The following is a 19,302-nucleotide window of genomic DNA, read 5'->3' as shown; positions in this document are numbered from 1 at the left end:
AAAGTGCCCTCAGAGTTCAGGGGCAAGGGATTCTACTCCCATAATTTTCTAATCTCAAAGGAGGATATTGGTGCCTTCAATGTCTCAACAAGTTCATCTGTCATTCCAAGTTCAGGATGGGGAGTCTGGTCTCTGTAATCTACTCAACTCTGGTTTGTGGCTCTCAACCTTCAAAAGGCCTATTTCCACTTGTTCATATGCTGGGCATACATGAAATACTTCAGATTTTTGATAGGAGAGACTCACTAACAATACAGGGTCCTGTCCTTGAGTCTTTAAGTGCTTGGCTGTTGTGGTAGCATTAATGTGGGATGTCAAGGTATCCAGATCTACCCATATGTCAACAGTTGGCTCATCTGAGGGAAATAATCACAGCAAGTGACCAACTCCACATAATTCACTTTGCTTCTCTGGACCTCAAAATAAACAGAAAAATCCACCTTTGCTCCCACTCACAGCATAAAGTTAATAGAAAATGGATTAGATTTGAGATCAATGAAAACTTATCTCCCACAAAAACGATTCCAGACTATAGTGGACCATGTCAATCAATGACCTGCCAACTCATCCAAAAATATTAAGAGGATGCCACATGCTTCTGGTTCATGTAGCTTCTGATGCCTCTGTGATGCAGTTTGCCAGACGTCACCTATGCTTCATATAAGTGTAATCCCTTTGGGGTCTAGAGAACATGACCTGTTTAAATCTTTGCCCTGAGCGAGGAAGTGTTGATTGTTCTAGGAAGAGGAAGTGCGTGCGTGCGTGCGTGCGTGCGTGCGTGTGTGTGTGCCAGCCAATGGCTGTGTCCAGAGAAAAGGGCTACAGTGAGCAGGCCCTCACAGAGTGAAGCAGCTAGGATCCTGCCCAAAGCCTGGGAAGGACAGATGGAGGATGCCCTAGGTCAGGAGCCAGGAAGGACAAACCGGAGCTGGCCCCATATCACTGCTACCCAGAGCTGTAAAGAGCCATGAATATTGAGGCTTGTGACTTTGCATTGGGAATAAGGGGGGAGGTCATTGCTCTGTGTTGGTTTGCAGAGAGCGGCAGAAGAGGGCACCGGAGGGGTTTGTTGGGAAAAGGTTACTGGTGCCAAAGATGACCAGGAGCATCCAAGACTCGCCACTAGACTGGAACTTTGCCACTGGACTGGAACTCATGAACTCTGAGTGCAGTCGCATTACTCGGTGTCCACCGTTTCAGTCTGTGGTACCATTGGGCCCATGGGGCTTTGTGTTGAATGTAGCCCTGTTTTACTGCTTCCCCTGTCTTTCCCACTGTTGTTTTTCTCCATTCATCCCTCTGTAAATGAATATTCATTGTACTTTGTGTGTGTGTTCATGTTTGTGTTCATGTTCACCTCCCAGAGTTCTTCCCTTTGTTTCATTCAGTTAACAGAAAACTAAATTGCACACCCTTGACCTGATGAGGCTAACTATCATACTACCTTGACACATCTTCCAGAAACTCATCTAGATTATTTGTGACCTCTGCAGAGAGGGCTTGGGGTCAGGCCATATCTTCTCAAAGACTGTCTAAATGGGCTAACTTTGTAAGATCCTTTTACAAATTAGCCAGTTTAGATCCACCTATGTACATTACAGCCCACCCCACCAGGGCTCAGGCAGTAACTACTGCATTCTTATGAATCCAGTTACACAAATTTGCATGGTGGCTACATGGCGATTAGTCCAAACATTCACCCAGCACTATTCCTGTATTGAGGTTTACAGATTGGTCCATTGTAGTAGAACTGTCCTGCAATCCTTGTTTAAATCTGACTCCTTTAACCCACTTCCAAGCCAGGAGGTAAGTGCCTGCTAATTGCCTGAAATGGGATCCAGGTGGATAGTTACTTAAAGAGAGAATGGTGACTTACCTATAATACCTGTGATTCTTTGAGATATATTGTCCATGTGGGTCTGACAATCTGTCCTCCTTCCCTACTATTGTGAAATCCTGTAGCTCAGGGATTCTATATTTGCAAAGGAACAGATGGACAGTTGGGACTCTTCTTTTTATGTCCTCTGGTAGAGGAGGGCATCCAAAGTGGCCCCAACAGACACTGCTAGACAAAAGAATCCAATTGTGGGATCCATGCTCATAGAATCTATGTGGACAACACTTCTCGATTTACTGTAAGATAAGTGGCTGTTCTTTCTTGCGCTTCAACCCTCCTCTTCAGTTATAAGTATGTCTGCAAGAGAAGAATGAGAGAATTTGGGATGCAGCGTCGCCAGCATATTATTGACATTGTGTTCTAAACCTGTTTCATTTTCACTGTGTCTAGCAGAGAATGTGGCATGAGTCAGTGCTAGCTGGCTGGTGCTCACACCAGATAAGAGCTGGGTAATGCTGGTAGACTTGTGAAAACAGCTAGAGGAAAAGGAAGAGATAATACCAGTTTTTTTGGTCGTATTTGCCCACTTTTCACTAGTCACATTTATGTCTTGGGTGTATTGTTGGATCCTTTATTGCCTCTTGGATACTCAGAAAGCAGCAGTGGCTAATGGAAAGTTCAGCTCTGCAAAATGACTATGCCAAAGGACATCACTTCACTCAGCTGCTCTGGTCTCTGAATGTATTAGTCATATTTTCTAACTTTAATGGTGAAAAATAAGTTGGCTGCTTTTTACTCCTGTTAGCTATTCAGATCCCAGTACGTCTGAGGGTGGAACTGCACTCTGTTCCTTCTGCCTCAACGTAATTGTTAACTAAGGGCTTGTCTACACTTAATAGGCTGCAGTGGCGCAGTTGCACCAATGCAGCTGTGCTGCTGCAGCACTTCAGTGAAGACGTTGCCTACGCCAATGGGCCTACGCCAATTCTGCTCCCCAAGAAATGTGTCAAGATAACCAAGATAGCTGTGTCAACATGAGAAGCCCTGCCATCGACATAACGCTGTCTAGACTGGGAGTTAGGTTGTTATAGCTTTTCCATACCCCTGAGCAACGTTGTTTGTACCGACATAAGTTGCTAGTGTAGACCAACCTTAAATTCCAGTCAGTTACTCTTGTGCAAACTCAGACCCTGCCTACACTTACCTCCGAGATTCAGTGGCAGTCAACGGGAGTTACACAAGCTATGCAAAAAACATGCGTTACTCCCGTTGACTTCTCTGCTCCTCTTCTCTGCGCCGTCTTCATTGCACTACACTGACGGGATCCGCGTTCCCGTCGACGCAGCGCTAGGCCACTTGTGAAGGTGGTCTTAGTTCGTCGATTTCTGGATCAACTTAGCAGGTCTTCACTGACCGCTCAGTCGATCCAGAGAAATCGATCTGATGGTGGCGACTTTGCTGCCGTCAGTGTAGCTGTAGCCTCACTAAAGGCAAAGGGCTTAGGCAGGTGTTACTGGGGCCTGATCTGGCCTGCACCACTTTTTATTACTGTTGATTATGTAAGTGATGGAAGAATAATGAAGGTTCAGTTCTGAGGGACCAGGCTGAGATTGCAGAGCTGGCAGTTGGAAGAGGAGGGAAAATGTGCATTCTTTTGCATGTAAGTGGATACGGATATCACTAAGAGGCAATAAATGCCACAATACCACTGTTAGAGCAATTTTTCAAACAGAACCATATTTAAGAGTGTTGTTTTTCCCCTCTGCAAGGGGTATATGATCTTTTCCTGACCATTGTGAACCTTGCTCCAGTCATTTATGCCTTTTGTCACTTTCGGATGGATTTTACATTGCAGTATATACTTAAGGAGCGCCAGAATGTGACGGCCAGTTTACTGAGCAGTTTTATACTTGAGTTATAGAAACTTCTCTGGCTTTGACTCATTTCAGATTTTAATTCAAGGTGTTTTGTTTAAGCTAGCTAACATTGGTTATCTGATTTATTGCAGCTTTTTTATGATAAAGAACATTGTATAAATGGGATTTGTTGGAATAATAGGAGAACCAATATTTTTTCCTAAGAGGGAAACACATCATGCTCACCTTCCAAATGCAATAATGGTTTGGCAGTGTGGGAGGATGAATGGAAATCATCTTCCAAATGCAAGTGAGTTGACAGCCCAGGAGGTGATTTTCTTGATTCAGACACTTCACATTGCTGGTATTGACATATGGCATCTCTCCAGAACAAATATTACTTTTGGAAAAACTAGTTGAATTCTTTCATAATGGTTAACTTACTGAAAATCGGGCCTCAAATGATATGTTTAATTTAGACTTCTCTGGAGTTTACAGACTGTAAATTTTATCATCAGCATTTTAAAGTTAAAATGCAAAGCAAAAATGTAAACTGAGTTAAAGCCACATTTCTGTGCTGAATGTCTCCACTGAGAGGACATTCTGCGCACGTAAAATCTAATTAAGATTTTAAAAATATTTTTCCCCCTCTGTGAAATCCTGTTGATCCTTTCTGAAGGGAGCACAGAATGCATCATTCTGTGATGTTACAAATGCTATTGGTTTGATGAGTTGCAATGATATTTCTGGCATTTGTTGATGTCACAGTTTGAGACCTTAAGTGACCCAGGAAATATTAAGGGGATTTAAGAAAAGGGAAATGAGAATTTAAACAGTCATATAACTTATTTCTGTGTTGTATCTGCCTTGCAGACTAGTTAGTGAGGATGTTAAACACATAAATCTGTGCTTAACTCAGTTTTAATTTTTACTTTGCAGTTTCTCTCTTTAAAAAAAAAAAGAAAAAAGTATCCTTTATTTTTCCCCACAGTGAAATCCAGGCTTCTGTTTTTATAAGGGATGTTAAAAAGTAGTTTTAAAAATAACATACGCACAACTGCAGCTCTTCAACTGTTGCCACCATGTATTTGCTTTTGGCTCCAAGTCAAGAGAAATGTAGTGCAACCTAAAATTAATGACTAAGTACAGACTTCGAAGAAAAGGCAGGTGGTGGTATGAGGGAGCCCTTGAATTAGGTTGGTTTGAAAGGGCCAGCTAGAGCTGCTAGAGTGGAGTCAAAAGTCCTAAAATGTTTGAGTCTAATAAGAGATGTGTCATACTAGCTCACAATGTCAATGTGAGCACTGAATAAATGGGGAAGAGAGAGTAAGAAGGCCTTTGTCCTTTATCTATTCTTAATGCCAGTTCATATACAGCAGGTTGTATGGGGATGGAAATTCCTTTCTGAGTCTATTTATTCTCAGGATCTGCTTTGAAGATGTGCACAGTTGAGCACTAAGTAGTGTGATCATTGTATTGATAGTGCTGCACAGTGCTTTCCTGGCAATGGCAGTTCCAAATGGACTATGATCATACAATGTTTGTGATTAGTTTTGAACTGTTGTTAGTAGGTAACGATTAGTGCTGCTACATGGTATGCAGATTGCTGCTGCTACTGCTGCTTGGCATATAATGGAGAGAGACCAAAGGAGGAGGCTACAATGAAAGCGGGGAATATTTTGTTGGTTTGAAAAGAGGGGTGGTATTCTCACAGTCTAAACTGGAATTTCTGCAGTGATCAGTTCTTAAAACCTTAACTGAATATTGACCTGGTAACATAGAAAAATCATTTTTGCTTACTAAATTTTGAAAAATATCTGTCACTATTTTAATAACTCTTAAGTGTGAATGGTTTTAGTGTGCTACTGTTCCACTGCTGCTTCTCAGCATCAAGTCTTGGGTCAAATCATGCTGTCCTTATCTGAGCAAGATAAGCAAAATTTGGTGGTTGATCTACATATGTAGGGATAAATGCTCTTCTCCACATATGTAGCTCTGCTGCCTAGGGTGGTGCTCAAGTGGAGATAAGAAGTCACAGAGGGGAAAAGGTGGTTGTGGCATATTCACCCCTACCATGTGTAGTTTTCTCTCATCATCTGCAGCTACTATGTCTGAGTGGGATTTGGCTAGACAAATAGGAGGAGAATCAAGGGAAATGGATGTTATGTTACCCACACCTTTAGGACTTACAGTGCTTAACACATCATAAAATGCAAGGGTTGGAAGCAATAAAATGAAGAGGAGAAATAGAAATCATCCACAACTTATTTCTGTATTGATACAAAGATTTATGCAAATGACCCCTATTAATGCCAGCTACAGTTATTTGTACAAATTCTGTAATAAAGAGATAAGATTTTGCCACTAAAATTATGCCATTTTTTAAAGGGATGGGAAAAGATTTTCAGTTTGGAAACACCCCCCCCCCCCCCCCCCCCCGGACCCTTCACCCTTTGTACACTGATTTGGAATGCGTGATTTGCAGTTCTCCACTCCGCTAAAGATCTGCAGTTTCATCAGTTTCTCACTGGAGTACCTCTATGAAAAATTATGACCAGATAATCATCGGCAGGGACGTTCATTTTTGCAAGGAAGTAGTTCTGGAGCCTTGTGTTTGCTGTTGGTTTCCAATGTGATATTTCTCCTGGCCCATTAAGTGTTAGTAATACATATTTTGACTATTTTCTACTGTTTTTGATTCACTCTTGCAGGACTTCTCACTAATGGCCCATCAAAGGGATTAGGACCAGGATCTGAACAGTCAGAGAACGAGAAGGACGATGCATCACAAGTGTCCTCAACTAGCAATGATGTTAGTTCTTCGGATTTTGAAGAAGGGCCATCAAGGAAAAGGTTAGTGGTGTTTTAGAACCCAAATAATCTTTTAAGGTTAGTATTGCAGCTTAACGTAAGGTTATAATTAAGTTAATTAATAATGCTCGAGTTGCCAAATTCTCCCTTACCATAAGCAGATTTTTAGGTGTAGTGTTTCAAGCAACTTTAAGGATATGTTTGCATTGGCTCATCCTCCTGCATCCTTTACAAAGTGGGTGTTCTGTAATTTAGCAGCAGAAAACATGGAAATGTCTCTGTCCTTTTGCTGTGGTTGTGTGATTGTTAAATGAAGTTTTTACTCTGTATTTTTGGGGGTCTGACAATGTAAATGTCAGTGTTGAGTGGGTACAAATAATGTAATTTCAACAAACAGCATATGTTAGTGTAATTATATTAGAATTATTTTTAGATTTACTTTGAATGTTAAAATGGTTATATATTAAAATGGTTTAAAATACATCGATCCTCTGAGAGTACTAGCAGTATAGTGAGCCTCACTATAAAGATGCGGGTTATTGTCTGTAAAGACTACTCTGAGAGAATGCTGTGGCAATCTGGCTCCTATTCCTTAGAAGTCAGTTATGAAATCCCCGTTGAACTCTCATTATGCTACAATCTTGGCCAATTCCGAAATGTGCAAAATGTAGGTTAAAATTGCAGGGTTTAAGCCAATTTTTTGTAGAAAATATGCTGAAAGTGCATGCAGAGGTCTGGGGTTTTTTTTCTCTTGTATAAAGTAAGAACTAAAGTTGGCTATCTGAAAAATGTCTTATAAATAGGCTTTTGGTAGAATTTGATTTTTATTTTGTAATTTCAATGGATAATATCAATTTTTATTTTAAAGCAATTTTATTATTGGTTCTATTTTTCTTGGTAAGGTAAAATTGTGGGTTTTAAGCATTTTATTTTTCATTTTTATGTATTTGAATTTTCACAGTTTTGGGGAATTAGAGGGAATGTGGTCAGGGCAGCAATGACAGCGGGCTCCCAGCACCAGCAAGGGGTCTGAGTCACCCAGGCACAAGGTGCGGAGTTGGCTGCGGTTCTGGCCTAGCAAAGCAGAGGCGCCCAGCCAGGGCCACGAGGAGGAGGATGAGCCCCTGGATTCAAGGGAGGTCACCTGCTGCTGAATGGCATCACAAGTACTGAGGAAGTAAAACTGGACAATTGAGAGGGAAAGGGGTTTTTAGAAATACCATTAAAAACCTTATTTTTGCTAAATACAGTATCTATTTAATTCAAACAACTGACATAACTGGGAAGAGGCCTTTGTTAATGGTTCATCACCACCACTGTTTCAGTTAAGGGATGTGAAAACTCCCACTCCAATTTTGTGGGCATTCAAGGAATAAAAATAAGCTATTGAGACTCTTGATACTTTTGAGATTTAAAAAAAAAAAAAAGAAAAATCCCTATTTTTTTGACTCTTGTGGAACTGGGAGAAACATTTCAGTTTTACTTCACATCTCCTAGAGATGCAGAAACTCCTGCTTCACCCCAATATCTTCCCCACAAAAAAACCCCAATTATTTTTGCCTGTGGAATTCACCTTGAAATAGAACCTTCCTGTTTTCTGTCTTTCACACATTTTTTTGTCTACTTTCCTCCTCCCCCTCTGTGTATATCTCTCTACCTTCTGATTTCCCCCTTCTACTCTTTTTGCTGCTTCTCTCTGTATTCTCCTTTCCCCCAGCTACCACATTCTTTGACCTCTCTTGTCTATTTCTCTACCCCCTTTTCTTCATTCTGTATTATATCTGGTACCATTTTGTTCCTCTGCTTCTGAGCTGATGACATTTTAGGAAATAATACCCTCCAGTGGCCAAACTTCTCAGTGTTCCTTCTCAGCATTGAACAAGACTGATGGCATGTTGCCAGCTGAAATATGCCTTTAAACGATGAACAGGCCAGACCCAGGCTATCCACAATTTTCTCACTCCCATAATTAGAATGTTCATTGTTCTTGCTCTTCTAGAAATGCCACACATTATGACTAGCAGCATACACACTGAAACAAATGTAAAGGTTTACACAGATAGTGCAGCATACACCTTTGGGACTTGTGATATTTAATAAAGTAGGCTTAGTGTCTGATAGCACTGTCTATTTGAGCTATGTGCATAAGTAAGTCATTATTTATCGCGTGTGTGTGTGTTACAGGGGAAGGAGGTTTTGTAAAATTTGAACCCATCTTCTATACTGTGAGAGGACAGATGCCGTAAGACTTCCTGGTTACGTAGTTTATTAATCTAAGTCTTTCTAATTGAATTTAAATTCAAATTTGACTGTAAAAGGATTCTTCTTTTCCCACCACACATCCCTCCCCCCCTTCCTCCCCGAATACTTTTACAAATCTTTTATTGTTTGTTTTACGTTTCTTACTGAAGTTGAAATAGGCTTTGTTACCTGAACTTTATTGGGCTTGTTGGTAGTTCCGGCTATATTTGGCAATGCTTTGTATTCTGGGCGGTGTTTACAGTTAAGGTATTAGCAGGAGATTATCTGTTTAGAAAATGGAGTACTGCTTCACTTGCTTTTAGCCTGAGACATGGGCTTTTGGGGGAATTTTTTTGAGGACTTCAAAAATGTCAGGCTCTGAGCTATGCTGAAGTGGCAGCTATGGCAGTATGGCATGAAATGGAATAGAAGAGTTCAGTGGGTCCTGTTTGGTGAAGCTACCAAGAAGACAGTTGTGGAGATGCACTTACCCTCTGGATTTGATTGATGTTCACAGGGTCATAGAAATGAAGGTCTGTAAGTGACTTTGGGATGTCATCTAGTCCATCCCCCCCAGCTGATGCAGGACCAGCTATACTTAGTTCATCTCTGACAGGTGTTTGTCTAATCTGTTCTTAAAAATCTTCAATGATAAGAACTCCACAACCTCCCTTAGAAGCCTACACCCATACTTAACAATCCTGATACTTAGAAGGTTTTTCCTAATACCTAAACTAAATCTTCCTTGCTGAAGACAAGAATGATCCAATCTTCAGTGGATGTGGAGAACAATTGATCACTGTCCTTTTTATAACAGCCCTTAACATATTTGAAGACTATTATCAGGTCCCTCCTTAGTCGTCTTTTCTCAAGACTAATCAGGTCCAGTTTTTTAACCTTGCCTCAGAGGTCAGGTTTTCTAAAACCATTTATCATATTTTGTTGCTCTTCTCTGGACTCTCTCCTGTCTGTCCATATTTTTCCTTAAATGTGGCACAAAGAACGGGACACAGTACTCTGGGTGAGGCCTCATCAGTGCTCAGTAGAGTGCAACAATTACCTCCCATGTCTTGTATACAACACTCCTGTTAATACATCCCTCAGACTGATATTAGCCTTTTCACAACTGCATCGCTCAGGGTGCCCAAGACTGTCAGTTACCTTGTTGTGAGGGACTCTTTCTTTTGGTAGCTGGGTGTCGGTGCCTCTGTACAGCACAAGCCTTTCAACCACTTAAATACTCTCCTTGATGCTCTGCTGGTCCTACTATGAGTTGCAGGTTAATATTAGGTGCATTCCAATCCCTGACCCCCTTGAAGATTGTTCCTCTGTAGTATCCAGTCCGTGTCACTGCGCTCTCACAGAAATTATCAGGTAATTATCACTGTCCCAAAGAGACAGTGTACAGGCAGCTGGAAGTTTACAACTCAGGTTTCACGCTTTGCTTAATGCTTAGCGTTGAGATGATTTCATAATAAAACAAGAATATCAATTCATTAACAAAGGTGGAGATTTAAGAAAGAATGAGTAAGGATAATGGAAACAGAAATGGTTCCAAATAAACAAAAGTGTAATATGTTTTCTAGAGACGCAAACTTAACAGGCTACAATCCTTGTCTAAAGCAGTCTTATCTCACCTAGACCTTTTCTTGCAGTGTTTCAACAGAGGTTGGTTGGAAACCCGTTTTCATTGGCAAAACTGCACTGCCTGGTTACCCCCTCAAGTACAGGAGACGAGGGATTTTGGGGCCTTGTTCTTGTACCCCGAAGTGCACGGTTTTTGTCCCCAGAGTCAAGATGCTCCCTGGGGTTCTGACTTTGGTGTGCTCTCCCCTGTTGAGGTCATATCTCCCTGTCAACCTGTTTTTCCTGTGGACATTGCAGACAAATGAGGCTTGCTTTGTGTTGGTTTTACAATGATTAATTTTTACGGGAGACAGGTTGGCTCAATGATTGCACATCCCTTTGTCTGGCAAAACCTGCTTGTCTAACCTGCCTGAGACACCGATTCTAAATGTATTTTCAATACATACCTACAACTTAATATCACCCATACAGACATCACTCAGTGTTTAGAAGCATCAGCATGAGGCAAGCTTTCACTAGACACCTCATACAACCCTTTTTGGGTCAATTATTTGAAAGTAGTGTATCAAGTGTAGTGAGTTTGTCAGGCCTGATAGGAGTTGGTGTAACAGATCAGTGAACCCTTTGGCACTAAGGGGCTCTAAGGATCACAATCACATTGCTGAGTGATATTCAGTTTGTGACCCACTATAACCCCCAGCTCTTTTTCAGCAGTATTACCATCATTCTAACCAGTTATTCCCCGATTTGTAGCTGTGCATTTGATTTTTTTCCTTCCTAAGTATAGTACTTTGCACTTGTCTTTATTTAATTTCATCTGGTTGTTTTCAGACCAGTTCTCCAATTTGTCAAAGTTGTTTTGAATTCTGATCTTGTCCTCTAAAATGCTTGCAACCCCTCTCAGCTTGGTGTCATTCACAAATTTAAAAGCATACTCTCCATTCTGTTATCCAAGTCGTTAATGAAAATACTGAATAGTACTGGATTCAGGACCGACCCCCAGAAGATACACCCTCCCTTTTTCAGAGCAAATCATTGGTAATTACTTTTTGAGTAAATTTTTTTCCAATCAGTTATGCAGCCATTTTTTATAGTAATTTAATCTAGGCCACATCTTTCTAGTTTGTTTGAGAATGTCATGTGGAACTGTATCAAAAGGCTTACTAAAATGAAGATAAATCACTTCTACAGCTTCTTCCCTATCCCCTAGGCCGGTAACACTGTCAAAGAAGGAAATTAGGTTGATTTGACATGATTTGTTCTTGACAAAATCATGCTGGCTATTTTTTTTATCACCCTGTTGTCCTCCAGGTGCTTACAAACTGATTGGTTAATAATTTGTTCCAGTATCTTTCGAGGTAGGCTTGGGGTCCTCTTTGTTCCCTTTTTTAAAGAGGTACAATGTTTGCTCTTTTCCATTCCTCTGAGACCTCAACCCATGAGTTCTTGAAGATAATTGTTAATAGTTATAAGGTTGGTTCACCTAGCTCCTTAAATATCCTAGGGTGAATTTAATCAAGCCCTGCCTTCTTGAATACATCTAACTTATCTAAATAGCCTTTAACCTGTTCTTTTCCTATTTTGGTTTGTGTTCCTTCTCCCTTGTTGTTAATATTGTGTTAAGCATCTGGTCACCATTAAGCCTTTTAGTGACAACTGATGCAAAATAGGCATTAAGTATCTAAGCCTTCTTGATGTCATCCTTTTATTAGCTCGCCTACCCAGCTAAGTAATGGATATAAATTTTTCATCATCTTTCTCTTGTTCCTAATGTTTTTCTAAAACCTCTTTATTGTCTTTTGTGTCTCTTGCTAGGTGCAACTCATTTTGTGCCTTAGCTTTTGTAATTTTGCCTGTTGTGACATAATTATTGTCTTTTGAGAAATGGCTAGCTCTCATTAATTCTTTTTTGCAGATTTTCTTCCCATGGGACTGTGATCACTCCATGCCTAGGGTAGCCACCTGAAAATGCCAAGGTCAAGGCAGACTGCAAAAGGAGAGCAGATTCTCCCAGCACGGCTGGGTGACACTGAAGCCAGACTTCCCAACCAGCCACAAACAATGCTTCTGATTCCCCACACTGGTTATCAAGAAGCTAAAACAAAATATACACGGCCCCCTTTACTGCATTTCAGTCTCTGGCTCCCAAAAAGGTTCTCCGGACTCCAAAGGGTCAGTCACAGTACCAGATCAATATGAGTTAGGATCTTGCCCAAAATACCATACTGCCAGTCAATCCTTTAGTAACTAAATCTAAAGTTTTAGTATAGAAGGAAAGAAACAAACTATAAGAGAAATATTAAATTATTAAAGCAATCAGATACATATAAATGTTTTGAAAGTCCATATATATCAGGTTTTCAGTAGAATTGTGGAGTCTGCAGGCTTGTAAAGTTCCTTTGGTGTACATCCAGTACCTGGATGGGTCTCAGTCCTTTGTTTCACAGCTTCAGTTGTAGATGAGTTGATCCAGAGGTAGGTGAAGACTGAAAACTAAAGACTAAAAAAGACCAAATGGATATGGTGCAACTGCCATTTATGTCCCTTGGCCTTTGCCACACTGCTTGTGGAAATTTACAGAAATAATAAGATGGAGTCCAGGGTCACATGAATAAGTCCTGGTGCCTCATAAGGTGTAGCCCCTGGGTTGTTTCCCTGGGCTTATTGTACCGTTGTGTTCCCTTAATGGGCCATCAAGCAGCTAGTGCTGCAGCCATCCAGTCTGGGCTGTTGCCCAGACACAGCACAAATTGAAATACAGATACATCAAATATATCCATAATGTCTAGTACAAATATGACACATGCACATAAACTGTATCATCATACTTAGAAAATTATAATCTTTCTAATGGTACTTGACATGGCCTATCTCATATGAATTATTGTAATTTTGAAATATTGATGTTAAATAATATCATAAATGGTCCCCCTAATTCAGCCAGCGTCACAGGGACCAAACCTACTAATTCTGAGTTTATTAGTCTTTTTTTGAAGTCCGTTGGTCCTTATTCTTCTGCTCTAACTCCTTCCTTCCTTCAGAATCATGAAACCTATCATTTCACGATGGCTTTCATTTAAAAATATATACACACCATATTTTTCAGATTACAGAAGGAAATGCTGCAGTGGGTGTCCAAGGTCCACTTTACAATTTCCAGTTGTAAGTGGGAGTGAGCATTTCCCAGCAGTGGTTGTTACACTATATTCATGTAGTGGAAATTGTTTCAGCTAAAAAAATTTTTGGGAAAGATTGGGAAATAGATTTTTCCTATGAGGATGAATAGGCACAGAAGGCCAATCATCTTCCTGCTGTGGCTGTGTGACAAAAATCTTGCTTTAAAGAGCTAGTGAGTCGAGCTTACCCTGGAGCAAAAATGAAAGGGAAATTATAAAGGCTATCATCTAAAACAGTAAAATGACTCCAGATGAGCATTTCTTAGGCCTTGTCTACATAGTACAGTTTCACAAGTTATACTAGTCTCTGTGCCCCTCCCCTCCCCCCAATGGACCCTCTAATTCTGGTATAAGGGAAGCTCTCCTCTCCTCTCCTCTCCCCTCCCCCACGCTTATTTTATACCCTTTCCCAAGCAACATACACTACACTGAAAATAAAGCCACATGGGGAGTGGGGTGGGGGTGGAAGTTTACCGATATAGCTATCTCTGTTTAAACTTTATTGACGTTCCTCAACAATATTAGCCCAACTAGAATTTGAAGTTACTGCCTTAGTAAGGTAGCTAACACCTTTGCTGTAGATTGGCTGGAGAGTTTTTCTGCAAAGCCAAGTTAACAGGGAAGCAGAGATAATTGTCTTTACAATAAATGAGCCCCAACCTCACACGTGTGTTTGTGTGTTCTGTAGAAAATAGCAGAAATTGTGGAAAAGCACTAAAAATGCACAACTTCCAATTTTCTTATGCTACAATTTTCCATTGTCCCATCTTGATGGTGGTAGGAAGGGAAGGAAATATATATGTAAAGCTCAGGGTTCATAATCAGTATTTTAAAACAAGGGATTTATTCTTTAAATCAGCTTTTTGTTTCAATTGACGTTTTAATTTAATTTTAAATAGATTTTTAAAAAAATCATATGTGATATAAATTTAAAATGTTAAGACCTAAAATTATTATAATAGCATAAAATAATTTAAATTGTTTAATTTAAATTACAAAAATAATTAAAAATACAAAAAATAATATTAAACAGTGTATGTTTGCTGCCAACTTCAAACCACTGAATTGGTGGAAGTCACTGGCGAAGGTCCTGAAATCAGAGTTTATTAGAGTGATAAACCAGTTTTTGACTGTAGTAGCCTTTTCTGTAGGTGCAGGAGACTATTTTCTTCATTTCAGTTTATTCAGAGTTCACTACAATGATTAGTTCACTCAAAGTTAATAAACCAGTTGTGAGCTGGAAAGCTTGGTTTCCTCTTCCAGTCTCTGAATAAAAACTAGGTATGAGAGGATAGATCTCTTAGTTCTAAAATCATGACAAACATGGTAGCCAGAAACAACCAGTTCAGTAGACTAACTACAAATAATACCTTCTTTGTTTAATAAATCAATTAGTTATAATGTAAAATTCCCCCCTTCCCCATGTATCCAGCACATTTAAGGTAGTTTTTTTCAATAAAAAATTTAAAATGCTGTTTTTGTGTATTTTAATTCAATTTCAGTTCCACTTTGAATAGATTTTAACACATATCACGAGTACAAAATGAATCATCTAATAAATAAGAAATGCATAATTCATCATTTTCTAATAAAAATGTACAAAATAAAAATTGGAATAAATGTAAGTTAAACTTAAATAAATGTGTATTGATGTAGTGTATCCTCCTGATTAGCAAAAAGAAGCATCAGGTTTGGTGCATAGGCTATCTTTAGTTGCAAAGCAACATGTTTTAATAGTTACCAGCTGATGAGAATCAACCTTTCTTTAGGAAAATAACTAAAAAGTACAAATGCAAAACACAGTTAAAATGGATTATTTAAATCAAGCTTTCTTTCTTTCTGATTTAATTCATTATTAAAACCAGTGATTTAAATTACCTCAATTTTAAATCAATCCACCCTGGTAAAGCTTTACTCATAAGGTTTCTAACCACTGGAAATCTAATTTATAGAAGAATAAGAACATGAGGCCATGCTTTCAAAATATGGTCACTTATGCATGGGATGATCACTCCAGTTTACTTGAGAGTGCTTGTGTGTTTGTATATTAAATTTGCTAAATTTACACATGCAAATCTCAGCACTTTTGCGCAGTGTCTCAAAATGCATACAAGCAACTGAATTGTGCGTGCCACTAGAGGCTGGGTTGAGGCTGTTTTGAAAAACTTGGGCCATATTGTATCACTTTTAAAATAATCTCTAGATACCTAGAAGTCTTTCTTATCTTCATTATTGTGACATCTGGTTAACTTATAAAGATTTTGTTGGTCTTGCCAACAAATGTATGGTTGGTTTCTTGTGTATGTTATTAAAAGGACCACTTGCATGAGGATTTTTTGGTTTACTTTTAGTAATAGCAGTGTCACTTTCCAAATATATATGAATAAATAAGTGCCAAAATTATTCTAATATTTTGGCAGAAAAATGTGGCAATTAAAAATATTGCTTTTGTTCTTGTATTTGTTAGGTTTTCTTAAACATTTTAAAATATTTTGTTAAAAACACCAAATCTGTTGTTGACCGAGTTGCATTCCAGTTCCTATGTGAGCAGAAGCAATCTTAGTCTGTTCAATCCTGTTTGTGGAGATGGTTTGAAACCCTGTCAAATGGTTGTAGTGCAGGACACTAAAATACTGAGACCAATCCTCACAGATTGATGACCTAGAAGTTCTAAAAAAGCCACTCAATGAAAGATAATGCCTGCTTTTTCTAATCACCAAGGGAGAAGAAAAAAGCCTACATTAGGTTTTAAATGCTTTTACATGGATGAGTCTCTAATTTCAGGTAATGCTGCGATCCTCCGTTGAGGAGGTTAACAGAGTATTGTTCATAGTAGTGTGAGACATCATGCTGGATTTCTTCAGAATGTTTAAAGGTAGCTTTAGGAATTTGTCTGCTGTCACTGAATAGCAGTGCAAAATGATGACTGTACACTTTCTAGTAACAGAATTGCTACTTCATTCAGAAAGGACTCATGCAGAACAAGTTTAGTCTAAACAGCACATAATCCTCTAGTTTTTGGAGTTAGCATCTCGCTTGTTTGATGTTAGTAATCAGGTGGGTATGTGTTTACTTGGCCCAAATAAAACATATTTGTAGAAAATTGTCAAATGTATAAATGCATTTATCTTTTATTGTGCAGCATTATTAATAAAAGGCTGTATTTTTTAATTAGCAAATTCTAGTTGTAACAAAATTAATCCACACGTTTAGTAGGCATTCTTAAGATTTTAATTTTTCTCTCAAATACTTACACAATTGAGATTTTCTTTCTTGTTCATTTTGAACAAGTCAATACTTGTTTGTGGGAAGGGGGAAGAAATGAAAGTATGATTGGGGGAACTTCAACTAGAAGTTGCAGGGGAGGGATAGCTAAAAGTGTTCAGCAGTCACTAAATTTCATGCCCATTGCATTTCCAGTAGGGAATGCTTATTTGTATATTAAGCTCTGGAAGTTCCACTCTCCAGTCAGTGCTTGTAATTTCAGTTGGTTGACATAGCAGAGATGATTGTCTCATAAACCAGCATATATGATCTGATTAGCCACCCATATTAAATGTTAAAATGAATCACAGGAAAAGTAAAGCAGCTAGTGCGCTCTACTCTGTGTTTGTGTGTGTTCTTAGTTTCCTGTGTACAGATGTGATCTCATTATACTGGCTTACTTGTAATTAATGGTCTGTGTGCACACTCTAAAGCAGACGTCACCTGAGAAGTGAAGTGAAATTGTGGTTTGAGGGATCCGGAGGGAAGGGGTTTGTGTGTGTAATGCAAGCGTACAAGGAATCAACCTGGTTTTCTTCATTTCTGTGTGGCTTACAAAGCTTTTTATTTATATAGCACCTTTCCTCAGACAATCTCACACCACTTCACCGTCAACTGAGCCTCACAGTTGAGCCTGTGAGGATTGTTAGTATGTATGGATTGTTTTCCTAATTTAGGAGGTTTTGTTTTCACTTAACAGCTGATGGGTTTGTATTTAAATCCTTAGCTTATTGTAAGAAAAAATTCAATTTGCCAGAGTAATATGGTTGAGCCTTTGGGATAAACTGTGTTTGTAGTTAAGGATGAACAGCTTCTTTAATGCTTGACTATTAACACTTTGCACACAAACCATCAATGAGGTTTTTGTGTGTGCGTGTGTGTGTGCGTGGCGTGTGAGAGACAGATTGATGTGGAATGTAGAGAATAATAAATAATGGGCAGTGATGTAATGGGGCTCAGTTACAGAAGAGGGAATAGTTTAATACCTCAAGTTTTCCCCCTTTTCTGTATAATGAATAATTATACAGAAAAACTAGTGGAAACAAAGTACAATATGTTTTTGTTCACTGCCATGTACTGTAATCCTGTTTATAGACTAGGTACTTCAGTTACCTACTTCTAATTTTGAGAGGGTTATGCAAATTTACATTAGTTGTTTGTGTAGTGAAGGAACAATTGCATTTAACCATGGGGGGGGGGGGGGGGAGAGGGAGGAGGAATGGAGGCTAGAGTATTTAGAAACAAATGATTTTTTTTCTAGAAAACCTGAAATGGATAGAATTTTTCATGTAGTACATGTATGTTAAAATACCAAATGTTATAAATAAAACAATAATTGGCTATTGGGCTGGATTTCTAGTGATTAAAGGAGTGGATAATGTGCCTTATGTTTAGGTTTCACAAAGAGAAAGTTAAGTGGTGACTTGATCTCAATCCAAAAGTGCCTTTATGGGGGACAAATATTTGATAGTGGGCTCTTCAATCTAATAGACAAAGACATCATAAGATCTAATAGTTGGAAGTTGAAACCAGATAAATTCAGACTAGAAATAAGACTCAATTTTTGTTTAACAGTGAGAATAATTTACCACTGGAACAATTTAAGGTTTGTGGTGAATTTTCACTCTGGCATGGGTGGACGTTGGTGCGTGGTGCGCACCAGGAAGGTGCATGCATTGCAGAGCCTGCTGCTTCTGTTCTGCCACTCCCAGCCAGCCCAGCCAGCCCCACTCCCTCCGGGATGGCTCACGTGAAGGGCCTGGCCACCCCCAACTTCCCCGCCCCTCCAGGCCGATGCCCAGGGGCTATGGCCCCCTCCTGTTCCTCTCCCCCCCCCTCCCCGAGTCGGTCCACCACTGTTCGTAAGATATTAGAAAAGTGCTATCCATTTGAACTTGCTTACCCCTCCCTAGTCCATTTTCTTCTCAAAAGCCTGAGAGAACAGATAAGTTTTGCAGCATGCCTGGAATGTTACCATCTTGAGCTCAGTCAGAACAAACTTAGGCTGGTTGGTGGGAAAAGGAGCCAAAGATGTTTCTTTAAGTATGTGTTGTGCAGGTCCCACTGCAGAAGTGTGCGTGCCTCATGCACTTGAGATCAGAATCTTTAGAATAGCTAGGTCTGTTGCCCTTTGCCAGAGCATAAAGAGCAGACCCTCCTTGAGTTCCCTCTTACCTACCGCTTGTGGCAGCTAGATGCAGCCTAGTGTATGTCTGACTTTCTACTTTCTTGAATGCTTCAACACCTGTTTTTCACAAAAATTAGTGAAGAACTTTATCGTCTCCACCATTTTGAATTGGATGTTTAAAAAAAAAAAGAGAGAGAGAGAGAGAAGAATAACTATAACTCTTTGGCATTCTCTTCCTTCCCCTCCCCCATATTTACTGTACAATGGGGTGAGGCAATTTGCAGAAACCACTGTGATTCTTGGTGGACTCTTAAACTGTCATGGGTCAAACCCTGCCTGTCCTGTGATTGCCTCATACCCCATACAGATAGATGTGGCTGAAGCCTTTTCTGATTGGGAGAA

The 19,302-nt window shown here is 39.5% G+C and overlaps 1 protein-coding gene across 1 annotated transcript in view; it reads left to right on the top strand.

Moving 5' to 3' along the window:
* JARID2 (jumonji and AT-rich interaction domain containing 2) overlaps positions 1 to 19,302 on the top strand; it is a 300,414-nt gene that overhangs the window by 177,352 nt on the left and 103,760 nt on the right. Inside the window, 1 exon segment of the mRNA XM_067568345.1 lies at positions 6,405 to 6,546. Within this exon segment, the coding sequence (XP_067424446.1) occupies positions 6,405 to 6,546 (142 nt within the window).

This window comes from Emydura macquarii, unplaced genomic scaffold (genome assembly GCF_026122565.2).
Source record: "Emydura macquarii macquarii isolate MOO-44397 ecotype Brisbane River unplaced genomic scaffold, CSIRO-AGI_Emac_v2 contig_2890, whole genome shotgun sequence".
Classification (NCBI taxonomy): domain Eukaryota; kingdom Metazoa; phylum Chordata; order Testudines; family Chelidae; genus Emydura; species Emydura macquarii.
This window is presented reverse-complemented; position numbering and strand designations above follow the sequence as displayed.